The sequence below is a fragment of the Desmodus rotundus genome, chromosome 11 (assembly GCF_022682495.2).
Source record: "Desmodus rotundus isolate HL8 chromosome 11, HLdesRot8A.1, whole genome shotgun sequence".
In the NCBI taxonomy this organism is placed as follows: Eukaryota; Metazoa; Chordata; class Mammalia; order Chiroptera; family Phyllostomidae; genus Desmodus; species Desmodus rotundus.
Window position 1 is genome coordinate 61,878,552 of NC_071397.1, and position 18,159 is coordinate 61,896,710.

General features: G+C 35.5%; 1 protein-coding gene across 4 annotated transcripts in view; it reads left to right on the plus strand.

Moving 5' to 3' along the window:
- CEP57L1 (centrosomal protein 57 like 1) overlaps positions 1 to 18,159 on the plus strand; it is an 86,942-nt gene that overhangs the window by 21,493 nt on the left and 47,290 nt on the right. For all 4 annotated transcript variants that reach the window (XR_006654187.3, XR_008425508.1, XR_006654188.3 and 1 more), the window contains 3 exons: positions 8,489 to 8,654; positions 10,126 to 10,305; positions 11,473 to 11,594. Coding sequence is in view for 1 of the 4 variants with exons in the window: in XM_045188662.3 (XP_045044597.2) it covers positions 8,489 to 8,654; positions 10,126 to 10,305; positions 11,473 to 11,594 (468 nt within the window). In the remaining 3 variants the exon portion in view is untranslated. The remainder of the gene's footprint in view (positions 1 to 8,488; positions 8,655 to 10,125; positions 10,306 to 11,472; positions 11,595 to 18,159) is intronic.

Consider the following 18,159-nt stretch of genomic DNA (forward strand, 5'->3'; position numbering starts at 1 on the left):
ATTCCATGTCTCCACCAGTCTCCTACCAGTCTCAGTGTAACTTCTTTTTTATATCATTAGTTATAGGACTTCAATTCGGATAGATTTCAGGTGGTTTGGAATGGTAGTTGTTCTATAATTCAGTTGTAATTTTGATATGGTTGTAGGAGGATTCAAGTACTGCATTTACCTATGTTGCCACCTTGACCAGAAGACTTTATTTCCACTTCTATTGCTTTGGTTCAGGTCTTTATCGCCTCTCACATAGAGTTCTGGAATAGCCTCCTACCTGGGCTTCTAGCCTCTAGTTGTTTTTCTCCTTTCTAATCTCACAGACATCTATATCAAAGGCAATGTGATCCTGCTGCTTTTCAGCTGAATGGCTCTTATGGCCTATGGGATAAAATCCAAACACCTGTGCTTGGCAGATAAGGTTCCTCAGATCTGGTTTCTGCCTCCTCCTCTGCAACACTCTTGCACATTTGCAATCTTTTTGCTTTATACGTTACTTGTAGTAACTTGCCCAAAACACCAGATCCTCTCTTGCTTTCATAACTTTGTATAAATACGCAATATAGCATGGTGGTTAAAAGTGTGAGCTTTAGAGCAGGGATCTCCAACCTCTGGGCCACAGGTTGGCACTGGTCTGAGCCTGTTAGGAACTGGGTGGCACAGCAGGAGGTGAGCTTGAATGTAATGCACTTGAATCATCCCTAAGCCAACCCCCCACTCCCTTCGTGGAAAAATTGTCTTCCACGAAACCAGTCCCTGGTGCCAAAAAGGTTGGGGACTACTGCTTTAGAGCATACTGCCTGAGTTCAAATCTAACTTTGCCAGTTAACTAGTTGTGTGTCCTTGGGCAGAATATGGTTTCTCTGTGCCACAGTTTCCTCATTTCTAAAATGGAAATAATTGTGTTTCATAAAGTTGTCTTGTGGACTTTAATAAGTTAATTCACATAATAAGTGTCCAATAAATGTGAAGTGAAGTATTATTACCAGGCTATTTCTTTTGCTGTACACTTGATCTACTTCTCTACCCATTCTTGCACTTTCTTTGGCCTGTATTTTTTTCATCTCTGAATGGCCAGTGAATGAAACTTGATTGTTTTGGTTGTTTCTTATTTGCTATAAATTGGGAAACCAATTAGAAAGGGGAGGGATGTTCTACTGTAGACAAGTAAACAGACAGCTCAGTTAGCGGCCTGGAAGGGAAGAGAGCAAGAGGTGAAAAGACAGAAAACAAAGTCTGTAACAGTCTGGAACTTAACAGTGAAGGGGCAAACAATCCAAGTATCAGTGTGGCTAAGTATCATTCATTGTATGTGATTAAAATACTGTGATGCAATCCTTAAGTCATCCCAAAGGTTAAATTGTGTTGAGTATATTCTGCCTAAAAGGAAGGAAAGTAGGTTAAATATTATACAAATATTTCTCTTAAAACTAGTTGAAATAAATTTTGTCAGTTAAATAGGTAAGCATCAGTTATTTATCATTGTCCAACACCTCATTCCCCTTTGCGCTGCCTGAATGATCAGTACACTCTCCTCATTAATTCTAGCTATTAAGTGTGCACAGTCTGTGGGTGAAAAACAGGTAAAGGCCAAGGAGGAGGATTTGTAGCAACTAATCTGAATACTGTTAACTTTAATTCATTATTTGATAAATTTCTGAATTCTTTCTACATTTAATGTTTGCCATCAGCCATTCTAAAAAGAAATAGTTAGAAGCAGCGAAGGACTCTGCTCAGAGTCCTGAACTCAGAATTAAGTACAACATATAAATGTAATAAACATTGTAAGAATGTTGAAACCCTTTCAAAATCACAGGAAGTTAGAACTTTCTGAAGACATAGTACTACTAATATTTTAAAATTTTAATAACTAATATTTACTTAAATAATACATTAAATTACAACACTGTCTGCAAAGATATATACCAAGGTACAATATGTGATATTTTTAAAACTTAGGACATTATTTATAAAATGGTTGTGTTTAACCATGACAAACATTAGCACAGGGGAGGGAGGAAAAGTTGTTGACCTAACCACTTGGTTTCAGGGGATTCATTTTACAATTTTTATTTTTATTTTTTTGGATTAGGCCCTAAGGATACAATATCTCTTTGCAGAGCATAGCAGCTTGAACTATAGGCACTTATTGAAGAAATGAACACAATTGCCCGCCCCGAGTTTATATTGACATAGGAGGCATAAGGCCCTTAAAAATGAAAAGATATAAGTGCCCCAACAAATATCCATATAAATAATTGACACCATACATCTTCAGCTGTTTTGTACCTCTGCAGAAATCTAGATAAGAGGAAACTAGTTTAGTACATTTTTGTTCCTTATTATAAAACTAATATATTTATTATAGAGAATGCTTAAGAAGTAGAAATAAGAAAATGAAAATCTTCTGTTCTTCATCAGTTGACATTTTAATACTAGTCTTTTGTCTAGGCTTATCTTTGTCCTTTTCTTAAGTTGGGCTATAATTATGTACTTTTATAGTCTTCTGTATTCACTTCATGTTAAGCCAGGAGCATTTTCTCATGAACTGACTATTCAAGATAAACTACAGTTAAAGATGATGGGGAGTCTAATAATTTAAGTAATATCAGATATTTTTAAGTTTTAAACTTACTGGGTTCAAGTTCAATAAGGAAAAATCCAACTTTCTAGTTATTAGATATAATGTTTATAAGTCTATTCAGGATGATTTTTCTTTAATTTAGTTGTAATTCCAGTTTGGTCCTGGGAGGAGGTTAGTGTAGCCATCTTGGGTCCAGTGTTTATAAGCCTAGTTATTCTAAATTCAGCAATTGATAAACTTGCTTGGAAATTTGGTAGCTCAGTAGCATGCACTGAGTTGAATTAACTGTACACATAACAGATGCTATATTATAATTTATACAGCATTCCTTAAAAATTGGCTTTACTTTGTACTGTTTAAAAACCTAGGTATTGTATTCATATAATCATATTCTATTCAGACTCATTTAAGATAATGAGTTTGAAGAATGCTCAATTAAAATTTAATAATTATGAAATAAGATAACCAGTTTTATTGGATATACTGTTGAGTCACCCCCTATGTCCTTTTCTCCCCTCTCATTGCCTTCTTTTAGTCTTTTTTCAGTTCTGAGATTGCAAACTACATGACAGCAGAAGCCAGACCCTGTGTGTTTCTTATTTCTAAAAGGCATAGTATATAGGTTGTAGATACTAAATAATTACTTCTTGTTCTCACTTTGACTCTTTTGTTACTGCCTTCTGCTTTTTCCTCCCAGTTCTCTGATCACTGTCTTTGATATCTATTGAGGGTTTTTATTCCTTCATTTGCCTCCTAAATGCTAGTGGTATGGTCTTTCGCATTCTGAGCTCAACCCTTTTCTCTCCTAAATCTGCAATTCTGAACCTTTTAAAATCTTGCCTTAACAGGTCTAAGGGGCAGCATGATGACTGGATAAAAAGTAGCTAGCTCTCTAATGGTCAAAGGCATTGAATGTCAGCACCCTGATAATTGCTGATCTTTCCAGAGGTGTCCAACCTTTTGGCATCTCTGGGCCACAGTGGAAGAAGAAAAGTTGTCCTGGGCTACACATTAAATGCATTGCGACATGTAATCACAAAACAATCTCATAATATTTTAAGTAAATTTATGGTTTTGTGTTGAGCTGCATTCATTGCCATCCTGGGCCGAATTTAACATTTATGCTTCTTGCCTACATCAGTCTTTATAATGATAGCTGCAAAGTGATAATTTTTTGAATCTAGCAAGAACTGTATTTAAAATCAATTATAAATTATGTTAAATAGGTCAGTTTGAATGTCAAATGACAATATATTAAATGCAAGTTTTGCTTCTAGTATTAATACATTATGCATGATCAGTCACTGAAGCATAATGATTAAACTGCTTATGAATTTCTGGAATTTAATAGTTAATGGTACTCCTATAAGTCATTATATAGTTTTAAAAGTTGACTGTTTATAGTATGCTATTACAGTTTCAAGCAATATGGCATATTGAACATTCAAAGAAATCTCTTCTAGTAAAGAATGCAGCAGTGCTCTATAAAATGCTTGCAACATTTTTTAAAAATATATTTATTGATTATGCTATTACAGTTGTCCCATTTCCCCACCTTCACTCCACTCCATCCTACCCACCCCCTCCCTCCCACATTCCCCCCCTATAGTTCATGTCCATGGGTCATACTCATAAGTTCTTTGGCTTCTACATTTCCTACACTATTCTTACCCTCCCCCTGTCTATTTTCCACCTATCATTTATGCTATTTATTCTCTGTACCTTTCCCCCCTCTCTCCCCCTCCCAATCCCCTATTGATAACCCTCCATGTGATCTCCATCTCTATGGTTCTGTTCCTGTTCTAGTTGTTTGCTTAGTTTGCTTTTGTTTTTGTTTTAGGTGTGGTTGTTAATAACTGTGAATTTGCTGTCATTTTTACTGTTCATATTTTTTATCTTCTTTTTCTTAGATAAATGCCTTTAACATTTCATATAATAATGGCTTGGTGATGATGAACTCCTTTAACTTGACCTTATCTGGGAAGCACTTTACCTGCCCTTCCATTCTAAATGAAAGCTTTACTGGTCAGAGCAATCTTGGATGTAGGTCCTAGCCTTTCATGACTTGGAATACCTCTTTCCAGCCCCTTCTTGCCTGTAAGGTCTCTTTGGAGAAATCAGCTGACAGTCTTATGGGAACTCCTTTGTAGGTAACTGTGTCCTTTTCTCTTGCTGCTTCTAAGATTCTCTCCTTCTGTTTCATCTTGGGGAATGTAATTATGATGTGCCTTGGTGTGTTCCTCCTTGGGTCCAGCTTCTTTGGGACTCTCTGAGCTTCCTGGACTTCCTGGAAGTCTATTTTCTTTGCCAGCCTGGGGAAGTTCTCCTTCATTATTTGTTCAAATAAGTTTGCAATTTTTTGTTCTTCTTCTTCTCCTTCTGGCACCCCTATAATTTGGATGTTGGAATGTTTCAAGATGTCCTGGAGGTTCCTAAGCCTCTCCTCATTTTTCCGAATTCTTGTTTCTTCATTCTTTTCTGGTTGGATGTTTCTTCCTTCTGGTCCACACCGTTGATTTGAGTCCCAGTTTCCCTCACATCACTATTGGTTCCCTTTACATTTTCCTTTGCTTCTCTTAGCATAGCCTTCATTTTTTCATCTAATTTGCGACCAAATTCAGCCAATTCTGTGAGCATCCTGATTACCAGTGTTTTGAACTGTGCATCTGATAGGTTGGCTATCTGTTTGCTGCTTAGTTGTATTATTTCTGGAGCTTTGATCTGTTCTTTCATTGGGCCATTTTTTTTTGTCTTGGCACACCTGTTACATAAAGGGGCACGGCCTTAGGTGTTTACAGGGCGAATGTGGGGCCGTGGAGTCTGCTAGCAGTGGCACTGCCTGCCCCGTTTGTTCCACAATCCACCATCTCTCTGGGTCCAGCCCCGTTGCTGCGAGTTCTCTCCACCCCGCTGCCTGTCTCCGCCCCTCCTACCTGTTTGGATGAATGTTTCTTCTTTATCTCCTTGGTTGTCGGACTTCTGTGCAGTTTGATTTTCTGTCAGTTCTGGTTGTTTTTTGTTTTTAAATTGTTGTTGTCCTTCTTTTGGTTGTGTGAGTAGGCGCAGTGTGTCTACCTACGCCTCCATCTTGGCCAGAGGAACCATGCAACATCTTTTTTAAAGCACGGCTGAATTAGCAGCAAAGTAAGGGGCAAATGTTGAGACTGTATGTGAGAAAGCCCAATTTCATAGGGAAAAATGAACCATAGAATCTCTTTTATCCCAGAGAGCCCCTGCTGTTTCCTCCTGGCCCAGAACCTGGGCCTTTAAAGAAGGCATTCCTAATTGCATGGGGCAAGAGACAAAGTCTATGCTTAGACACAGTGAGTGATAAGCTTAGACACTGCAGTATAAAGTTGGGATCCCCAAAGGGTTAAACCTTCTGTGAATGACAGGAAAATAACCTGCCCTTCAGAATGACCCTGCCTGTCTGGACAGCAACATTGGAACCTAGATGACATAATACTGTCATAGTGCTAAGAGAAAACAATTGGTGATCCAGAAGTATACATGCAGCAAGATTATCTTTTAAGAAAAAGAGTAAAAAGAGAGACATTTTAATAAGGGAAACAAAAACTAAGAAAATTCATTAACGTACTCACTGAAAGAGCCTGTAAAATACAATCTCAGAATGAAAGCCTTAAGAAAAAAGGATTGGTAATTACTGCAGGTTCAGCTTCCCAGGAAGCAGATTCTGAGGCAGAGAGTAGTGTACACATTTATTAAAGAGTATTCTTGGGATCAATACCTGTAGAAGGGAGAGGAAAGAGCAGTGTTAGGCAGAGAGAGAAGTTAAGCTGAAATGAAGAAACAACAAAGGTTTCACTGATGCCATGGGGAGCTTAGGAGATGGGTGATCCTTTAGAGTTGTCTTGACTTGGGGGAAGAGGGTCAGGCCTTTAACCCCCATTGGATGTGGGCTGTCCCGTGAAGGAGTCTTGACTTTGGATGAGGTAATGTTCTTTAGGCAAAGCAATCCCAAAGAGAGCTGGTAGCCAAGGGCTTCCTTCTGGCCGAACTCCTAGCAGCTGTGGGAAAAGTCCACATTCCTGAAAGGAAACCCTAGCAGTCCATCATAATGTCCACAATGAGCAAAGAATACTTGTATGTGAACATAAACATTAACCTTATAAATTAAAACAGTATTGTCTAATTTGTGTGGTTAAAATAAAAACAGAGCCAACAATCCCAGACATCCATAGCTTTATGAGTCTGGAAAAGATTGATTGGAATTAATGCATTCTAAGATCTGTGGTATATAATAGAATAATATACAGCAATGAAAATGAATACTATACAACTTCATGTACCAACATAAATGCCACAATACTTCGAATGAAAAAAAGTATGATTCTGTTTATATAAAGTTTAAAAACCACCAACGGTAAACATATCATTAAGGATACATAGATGTATGATAAAACTTAACAGGCATTAGAACGAGTAGCACAAAGTTTAAAGCAAGAGATAGGAAAAGGCACACAGAAGGTTTGCGCAGAACAGAGTAGCACTCTATTTCTTAAGTTAGGTGTGGATACACAGAAATTGTCTTATTATAATTCCTTAAACTTTACATGTATGTATTACATATATGGTAAGTTATTTAAAAAATAAATTCTTAAGGTATTAAGAAAGAAGAAATCTACTGGTATTGGTGATTAGTAGACACATGCTGAAGTTACCTCCTAATTAGTATTCAGCTGTCCTGATCTGGATCTACTCAAGTCCACTGAGATTTAAAAAGAAATTAACTATCATTGATTATATGATTGAGTCATTTCTGTTTGATTTCTCCATTTTGCCCTTAATTGGGGAATGGGATTTCATAAGTCTTTTACACGCATTTCAGATGCTGTGAATGATTAAATTTGAAGTTTGAAAATGATTCTAAATTTTGCAGCAAGATTTTACTAGATAAATCCAATATGTAGAGTAAATATTAAATTCACCATCTACATCAGTAAGTATAGAAGTTATTTTTATTTCCTTCCAACTGTTAAATTCATAAAAATAATAGAAGGAAGCTTTGAATTCAGCCTGAAGAGAGTGAGCTCTATCTTTCTGGAGATAACAAGCACGAGCTTAGATGACCTATTAAAGATAATGTGAGGATAAGTTGATATTGAAAGGAAGGTTTAGAATAGATGGCCTCTAAGAGCCTCCTAGACTTTAGTAAGAATACATGATTCTGTGTTGAATTCAGTGTATCTTACCTCCCTTTTCTCTGACCATGAGGACAATTAGGTAAAAATTTACCTGCTAAAGTGACTAAAAGAGCTCTCTTACAAACAACCAAATAAGAACCCCCAAAAAAGTCTGGAATGACAAAAAAAGCTATTTTAGAGTCTTCAGATTTGAAAACTTCCTAAACTAGATGATTGGAATGCTAATGCATTAAATGGGTTAGATTCAGAAATTGTGTATCCAAAATTCTCTCAGAAATCCCTTTGGAAGCCAGTACATTGAAGTTCAATCTTAGGGAATTAAATTATGTGGGCAGCTTGTTTTCAAAGCTGTGTTGTATTTTAGAATATATACTTTCTCTTTGAACCCTGTAGTCACTCTATTTATAGAGAGGTGCTCAGACAATGAGACCTATATGGACTTAGGATAAACTGAGAAACCAGAAAATTCATACCACCCATGCAATGCTCACTCCAGGGCATATGCTCATTGCAAATCAGGCAGAATTGTTCATACTGTTTATACAGTAAATTGTCATTTTTCTTTCTTTTTTTGTTGAGCTTATATTATTATAGTCGAATTTGTGACAATTGAGTTCATAAAGATACAACTTCAAAGTATATGGTTTTGTATTTATATTAAAGTTTCACCTGGATATTTGTCTAATGTTTTTATGATCCAAATAAGAATGAATGATGCTATGCTATATAATTTCTTTATTCTGTACAGATAATGGATTCCGAATTAATGCACAGTATAGTAGGAAGCTATCTTAAACCTCCAGAAAGAGTGTTCGTTCCACCATTCACCCAGAATTGTGAATTATCTCAGAATCACCACTCTGGGAACTTTGAAGCTACCTCTTCTAAAATGCTTCGTAGTCCAAATAGCCAAGGTAATATTAATATAAAAATCTTACTTAAAATTGGGGGAATGGTACAAAGTATGTTATATAAATCTTCATTTTTCTGTGAAAATAATCTAATTGCATTTTTAACTAAATCTTAATTAAATTAGTTTTGATTCTGTTATTAAAAGTTTCAGGAAACTTAGACAAGTTATTTAACATTTTTCATTCTGGTTTCAGCTGTAAGGTGACATATATTATAAGATATGACATTGATTATAAAAAATGTAAGAAAACAGAAAATTTCTATGAAGAATAAAAGGTCAGATTTGGAGTCCTTCTAGCTAGATTATTACAATGCTAGTGAATTAAGTAGAGGTGTGTCTTATTCAAGGATTAAATTCAGAAATTGTGTATATCCAAAATTACCTTGAAAATCCCTCATGAAGCCAGTACATTGGAGTAACTATAAAATATAAATACTGTCACTTTTAAAGTATAAATTTAGAAGGATCTTAAAACTGAATTAGGAAAATATTTATGACTCAGGCATACCTTGTATTATACAAGTTACTTCCTAAGATGCTGAGTTTCACTTTGATTTTTAATATTCTTTGATAATGGTTGCCAATAATAAATAGACTGGCCTTATGAAGTAAAATAACTGCAAGAAATAATAATCCAAACCAATGAGCCAGCCATAGATACTATATAAAGAGAAATAAATACAATTTCTTTATCTCATCTGTAAAAAGAAATGGTAATCTCTAGCTAACATCTCTCTACTTGGATATATAGAAAGTATATATTCTAAAAGACAACAAAGCTATATGAAGTATAACATAACATTTATTTGTATTCCATTCATCTCTAGTTTTATAGTTTGAAGTAACAGCTGAATAGAAAGTATAAGATAATATAAATCTCAACTTATCTGAATTATGAAGATACTAACACAGCTAAAAAAAAAACTGTAGTAGTTCATGTGTACTACCTATAATCTTTCAATCCTGATAACAGGTAAACCACTAGGTTATAATCTTTTTCCAATGGAAGAAACTGTGTTCTTCCTCCTATGTCCTGATTATTAACACTATATCTTGGACAAAGGAATAATAAATGTTTGTGGTTTGATTGAAACTGAACACATCAATAACTGAGAAAAACCTTTATCTTTAAACCTAAATGTCCACATTAGTGGATACTGTATTTTAATTATCTTTATTTGGACTCAGATTCTTATGCCTCCTACACTATATATTATCTTTAAGTCTTTGATCATTAGCTTTCTCAAACCTAGAAAATCACTAAGTACAATCATAAATATATTATTTTTACGATATGTTAGAGAAAATTTGTTCCTTTTCAGACTTGTAGCTATTATTTTCCGTTTTTATGAGAATGTATATAACTTACACATTTTTCTGGTTCACTAACAAAAATATACTGCTGTCTTTCATAAGATTGTAAGTGTTCAAAAATTCTCATTTATACTATGAAAGAAATTTTTTTTCAACAGCTCTTATTTTAGCCCTAAAAACTCTTCAGGAAAAGATTCATCGTTTAGAGTTAGAGAGAACACAAGCTGAAGATAACCTCAACATTCTTTCCAAAGAAGCAGCAGAGTATAAAAAGGCCTTGGAAAATGAAACTAATGAGAGAAATCTGGTACACCAGGAACTGATAAAGCAGAAAAAAGGTAAGAAAGTTCAAAATAGTTCTCAGAAACAAAAAGTTACTAAAGTTTACAATTTGAAAATAAGCCCAGAGCAAGCAGATTTACTCAAATATATTTGTTCTTATATATACATTTAAACTCCTAAGCATTGTTCTTAGACATTTTAATATTCGCAGGAAATAGATATAACTTTGAACATATTCTTGTTATATCTGTTTTATCCCAGTTCATATGTTTTTGAGATTAAAAGAAAAATTAAGTTTTTAGACAAGTTGTATTTAGAAATCAGAGTATTTTCAGAATTCCAACAAAATCCAGTTTAACCTATATATAATTGGAATACTTTATAGTTTCAGGTAACATGGTTTTAAAATTTGAAAATATAAGGCAACGCTAGTAATTACATAATATAAACACCATAAAATGAATAAAAAGGAAATTTATTTAACTTGAGAGGTTAATTAGATGAAATGGATACATAGGTGGAAGTTCTGTGGAAATTATGAAAAAGATACCTGGACACAGGTTTTAGAGATTTAGAACATAAATACTTTATATAATTTCACATCAAAACATATGGCTTTGTTTTTAAAACATGACACTCACCCTCAAAAATGGGTTTAAGTTTGTGTTTCAACTTATAAATAGGATGAAGAAATGGGGAGAAATATTTTATTTTTTCTGAAGTAATTGGAGAAAGGTGGAAGAAAGAACTGAGGAAAGTAAGAAATTAAAGGTTTAAAAAGAAGTTGTTTACACCTTATAAATTGAGCTGTGCTGTCATAGTCAAGTGCAGAGGAAAATGGAAATGGTAGAATGCATATATTTGAGTTTCTTGAAAGAGAAGAAATGCATTGACGGAGGACTCTAGGTCCTGTATTTTTCCAGTTAGTGCCATTTCCCAAGGACAGCCAGGATTTTTATCATCCCACAAGTGACTGATATCTTCCCCATTCAGATGTATGCCTTCTGGGTCTTTAGGGGGAGATCATGTTAAGCCAGTTATATATAATTAATGAAATATTCACAAAATGGATGTTTATAACTGGGAGAGTCAGTACATCGGAATAAAGAAGGCTTGAACTTTTAATTCTTAATTGAATTCATATAATGTATTCTGATAACCAAATGTCTGGTCTATGTGATAAGTCAACTAATTTACTTTTCATTACTTTTTCTTTTTCATAGATATAAGTATACAATTAAGCTCAGCTCAGTCTCGCTGTATTCTCTTAGAGAAGCAACTAGAATATACAAAGAGAATGGTTCTCAATGTAGAGCGAGAGAAGAATATGATCCTAGAACAACAGGTGAACATATTTTCTATAAGGAATATAATATAATTTAATATGTTTTTGAAGAATATTTAATGTCTGGTGACACGGTATTAGACTTATTGAGGTGATCATTTCACAATGTGTATACAAAGATTGAATGACTATATTGTACACCTGAAACTAATAAAACATTGTATGTTAATTATACCTCAATTAAAAAAAGTAAGATGTAAACTAGATGATACAAATTAAATGTACAATAAAAGCCAGTAAATTTGCCCCAGGAAAAAAGAATATTTAATGTCATGGGGAAATTGTTATATTATAAAGCTGAATATAGATTTTTCACTTAGAGTGATGCAGACTAGGTCATTTGGACCAACCTTTCTATAGAGGAAAATGAAAAACTGTACAGAATATTAAAAAGAGAGACAGAATAAAAGAGGAGAAAGAAAAAAATACACAATGGCATTGGAGAATTAACAAGTTGATTAAAAATCACCAATTCAAAAATCTGTGTGTAGACTTAATTCCAGAGAGGTAGGCCAGATATTTCAGGCTCCTTCTGAGGGCTGATTCCAGAACCGTCCAGTAAGAGGCTAAATAATGCTTTTAACAGCCATCCTTTTGGGGCCAAGGAAATTAAAGTTAGAATCCAGGGCCTATCAAGAATAGGAATGCTAATAAATTCTCTGTGCAGAGTACTTTGAAAGGGTGAGCAGTAGGGAAAAAGAATACATTACAACTCTGCTCTGGGTTGTCAAAGTAACTCAGAAAATCTTGGTCCCTGAAGTTGAATTAAAGTGATTCTGGACTGCTGATATTCTCAGGTACCTCAAATTATTTCTACAAACATTCCTTTGACACAGCAAGAAACTTTCAATCAAAGATAAGTAGGCAGAAAGAGATAAGACACTAGGAACAAGAGACAGCATACTTAATAGACTATAGGTATAAACATTTTCACAAGTTAGCTCCAGCTGTGTACTTGCCCTAACAGACACAGACTGTAAAATTATTATGCTTGCTATAATTGAGGAGGTAAAACACAGGATTGAAATTTTCAGCAGAACATTGGAGAGCATAAAATGTCAGAACACATCTGAAAAAGAACCATATAAAAATTATAGAACTGAAAAATATAATAATTAAAATTTAGAACTCATGGATGGATATAATAGCAGATATGAAGAGATAATTAGTGAACTGGAAGGTGAAACCATCTAGACCAATGAAGAAACAAATAAAAGTAGTTTCAAAAAAGAGTTGGAGAAATAAGTTTAGAGTGAAAAGGTCAAAATTTATGTGGAAAAGCAAGGGTCCAAGAATAGCCAAACTATTTGGAAGAAGAATATGGTGAGACCTTGCTCTACCATATGTAATTGAAGGTTGGAAAGGAAAGGAGAGGGAGAATGGGACAGAAGTAGTTTAAAGAGATAATGGCATAGACTTTTCCAAAACTGATTAGAAAAAGATTATACTATAGATTCAAGAAGCCCTATAAAACTAAAACAGGTTAAATAAAGAATCTAGACACCTTGGAATAAAGTAAGTAATGGGGCATGGAAAAAATCTTGAAAGCTTCCTGGTGGGGGTGGGGCAGTGGATTACTTTCAAGGGGACAATAAAATGACAGCTGCTTTCTCAACTAAAATTACTGAATCCAGAAGACAACAGATGAATACACTTATGATATAAAAGAAAATAACTTCCAATTGAGAACCATGACTGGGAATAATATCCTTTAGAAATAAAGGTGTAATAATGACATTTTAAGACTAACAAAGACTGAAATAATTTGTTACTAGGAAATTCATCCTAAAGGAAATACTAAAGGACATTATTCAAATAGAAGGAAAATTATTTTAGATGAAAAGGTCAGAGATTCAGGAAGGATTGAAGAACAATAAAGGTGGTAAATATATGGGTAAATGAATATTTATTGTATTAAACAACAGTAATAATGTTCTGCCTGGTCTAAATATAGGTGAAGGGTTAAAATTAGTGAAAGTAATAGCTTATAAATTAGGAAGGGATAAATGTAGTTTAAAATATTCTAGGGTCTCTACATTGTCTTGGAAATGGGCAAAAGTACTATCAATATTGGATTTTAATCAGTTAAGTATTTAGTAGATTTCTCAGGGAACTAGAAAGGTTGATTCTGAAATGTATGTGGAGGACTTCCAGCCAAGATGGAGGCACAGGTAAATACACTTTGCCTCCTCACACAACCAAAAGAACAACAAGAAATTTTAAAACAAAAAACAACCAGAACTGCTGGAAAGTCAAACTGTATGGAAGTCTGAAAACCAAGGAATTAAAGAAGAAACGTTCATCCAGATGGGTAGGAGGGGCGGAGATGGGCAGCCACGGCATAGAGGACAGGCAGCAAGGCGGAGGCTGGAGGACTGGGAGAGCAAGGCAACTGGGGAGTGAGACAGACTTCATAACCCAGGGTTCCAGAGCAGGGAAATAAAGCCTTAAAACCTCTGGCTATAAAAACCTGTGGGGGTCATGGCAGTGGGAGAAATTCCCAGCCTCACAGGAGTTCTTTGGAGGGGCCCACGGGGTCCTAAAATGTACACAAACCCACCCACCTGGGAATCAGCACCAGAAGGGCCCAATTTGCTTGTGGGTAGCCAGGGAAGTAACTGAAAGCCTGTTGAGAGCCGAACAAACAGTATTGTTCCCTCTCAGACCCCTCTCCCACATACAGTGCTACAGCTCAGCAATGTGAGTTGCCCCACCCTGGTGAATACCCGTGCACCAGGGTAACAGCTGGAACAGCACAAGTGGCACATGGGGAGAAGGGGAGAAAGTAAAGTGACTGACAACAGATCAAGAGCCGGGAGACAGCTTCTTCCTGGGCAATCTCCAGAGGCCAAACGGTAGCATTGCCCCCTCTCTGAGCCCTCCCCCACAAAACCAGAGTGGTGAAACAGGTTGTCCCACCCTGGTGATTACCTAAGGCTCCACCCCACACAATTTACAGCTGACTTTTCTACAACAGGCCATGCTGCTAAGACAGCGAGTCAAAGCAGCTCTACCTAGTACACAGAAACAAATACAGGGAGGCTGCCAAATCAAGGAGACAAAGAAATATGGCCCAGATGAAAGAACAGTTCAAAGCTCCAGAAAAGAGACAACTAGGCGACGAATAGATAGCCAACCTATCAGATGCCCAGTTCAAAACACTAGTAAAGAGGATGCTCACAGAAATGGTTGAGTGTGGTTGCAAAATCGAAGAAGTGAAGGCTATGCAAAGTGAAATAAAAATATACAGGGAACCAACAGTGACGGGAAAACAACCGGGACTCAAATCAACAGTTTGGAGCAGAAGGAAGAAATAAACATTCAACCAGAACATAATGAAGAAACAAGAATTCAAAAAAAATGAGAGGTTTAGGAACTTCAAGGACAACTTTAAACGTTCTGACATCTGGATCATAGGGGTTCCAGAAGGAGAATAGGAAGACCAAGAAATGGAAAACTTACTTAAAAGAATAATGAAGGAGAACTTCCCCAAGCTGGCAAAGAAAATAGACTTCCAGGAAGTCCAGGAAGCTCAGAGAGTCCCAAAGAAGTTGGACCCAAGGAAGCACACATGGAGGCACATCATAATTACATTCGCCAAGATGAAACAGAAGGAGAGAATCTTAGAAGCAGCAAGAGAAAAGGACACAGTTACCTACAAAGGAGTTCCCATCAGACTATCAGCTAATTTCTCAAAAGAAACCTTACAGGCAAGAAGGGGCTGGAAAGAAGTATTTGAAGTCATGAAAGGCAAGGACCTACATGCAAGATTACTCTATGCAGCAAAGCTATCATTTAGAATGGAAGGGCAGATAAAGTGCTTCCCAGATAAGGTCGTTAAAGGAGTTCATCATCACCAAGCCCTTATTATATGAAATGTTAAAGGGACTTATCTAAGAACAAGAAGAAGATCGAAACTATGAACAGTAAAATGACAACAAACACAACTATCAACAACTGAACCTAAAAACCAAAACAAACTAAGCAAGCAAGTAGAACAGGAACAGAATCAGAGAAATGGAGAGCACGTGGAGGGTTATCAGTGGGGAGAGAGAGGAGGGTGGAGGGGGAAAAGGGTGCAGTGATTAAGAAGCATAAATGGTAGGTAGAAAATAGAGGGAGATTAAGAATAGTATAGGAAATGGAGAAACCAATGAACTCATATGTACAACCTATGGACATGAACTAAGTGGGGGGCAGAATGCTGGTGGGGGTGGTGCAGGGCAGAGGGGAATAAAGGAGAGGAAAAGATGGGACTACTGTAGTAGCATAATCAGTAAAATATACTTTAAAAAATAAATAAGATGCATATGGAAAAGCAAGGGTCCAAGAATAACCAAACTGTTCTGAAGAAGGTGGTGAACCTTGCTCTACTATATATTGAGAGAAATTATGATGTTATCAAAATTAACATGATATTTGTATGGATAAACAACAGAATAAAGGAGTAGAATGTAGTCAGAAACAGACCCACTTATGTGGAAACTCAGTATACGACAAGGGTACCATTGCAGATCATTGGGGAAAAGATAGACTTCAGTCAATGTTTCTGGAAAAATTTGTTGTCCATATGAGGGGAAAAAATGAAATTGGATTCCTACCTCATACCATATACAAAAATTAGTTCCAGATGGATTAAAGATGGAAACATAAAAGGCAAAACTTTGAGATTTTTAGAAGCAGATGCAGAACAATATCTGTATGATCCTGGGGTAGAGAGGAATTTCTTAAAACACAACAAAGTAACAAAGAAAAAAGGACAGAGTTGTAATGAAACATTTCTCAGGAAAAAAGGAATCACAAATGGACATCTGTAGAAAAGATGATCAATCTCACTAGTAAACTGGGAAATGCAAATTAAAAACACAGTTAGATACGACTTTACCTCTACCTGACTGGAAAAAATGTAAAAGTCTGACAGTTCTGTGAGTGAAGGAGGGTACAACCCCAGAAGAGCAACCACTTTATTTTGCAAAGTTCAGCTTGCACATTCCCAATAACCTAGAAATTCCTATGCTAGCTAAATATTGTAGGCCAGTGACTTACAACAGTTTTTTAAATGTTTTATTGACATGTAATTTATATTAAGTGAAATATATGTACAGTTCAGTGATTATTGATATATATACTTGTGTAACCACAGCCCTATCAAATAGTAGAACATTTTCATCAGAAATCATTTCATATCTCTTCCAAGGTATTCTCTGTTCTTTCCCCACCTCCAAACAAGACAACTGCTACTCTGACTTATTTTACCTTAGATTAGTTTTGCCTGCCCTAGAACTTTTATATAAATTGAATCATAGATAATGTGCTCTCTTGTGTGTGGTTCTTTTTTTCAGCATAAAGTTTTTGAGATTCATCCATGCTGTTGTATATATCGGTAGCTCATTCCTTTTTATTGGTACGTAGAAGTTATTCTATAGATATGCCACAATTTGGTTATCCATTTTTCTGTTGATGGACGTGTGGCTTGTTTCCAGTTTGTGGGGATTAGAAATAAAGCTATTATGACCATTCTTATACAAATCTTATTTGTGGACATGTGCTTTCATTTCTCTTGAGTAAATGTGTAGTGGTAGAATTGCTGAGCCACAGGCTAAGTATATGTTTGACTTTAAAAGAAACAACAAAACCATTTGCTGGAATATTTTCTTCTAGAACCTTTTTATCTTCATTTTTCTGTTTAGGCCTGTGATCCACCTGGAATTAATTTTTGTATGTTAAGATAAAATGTTCACGATTAAATTTTTGTCATGTGGATTTCCTTTTGTTCCAGGACTATTTTGTTAAAAGATTTCCCTTTCATCAACTGAATTGTTTGGTACCTTATCAACGATCAATTGACTGTATAGATAAGGTCTATTTCTGAGACTCTGTCTTATCTATTGTGATTGTTATAGATCCCTTGCACTTCTACTTACATTTTATAATCAGTGTGGCATTTTCTACCAATAAGTGTTCAGGGATTTTGACTGGCATCTTGTTAAATTTATACAGAGTGGGGAAAAAGTAGGTTTACAGTTGTGAGTACATAAAACATAGTTTATTCTTGTATTATTTATTCATTATTGTGTTATTTTCCAAATGAACAGTTGCAAACCTACATTTCAGTCTTCTTTACTTTCTCTTCCCAGTGGTTTGTAATTTTAATGGGAAATCTTGCACGCCTTATGTTAAATGTATCTCTAAGAATTTTGTTTTCTAATGCACAGTATTGGGTTTTTCCACTTTTCTTACACTAGTATATAAAATATATTGGTTTTGTGTGACTGTATCTTTTGGCTTTGCTAAGCTTATTACTTCCAGTAGTTTCATATTTTCTAAGGATTTTCTGATGTGTTTTTGTGACTATGTTCATGAGGGATCTTGGTTAGTAATTTTCTCTCAATGTCTAGTTTTGGTGTCATGGTTTTACTGGCCTCATAAAATTAGGTGGAAAAGATTTCCTTCTGTTTTCTGAGAGACCTTGTATAGGACTAGTCTTATTTCTTACGTAAATGTTTGCTAGCTTCTATCAAATTTAAAATCTGTCTCAGACTGGGGTTTTCTTTGTGGAATGTTT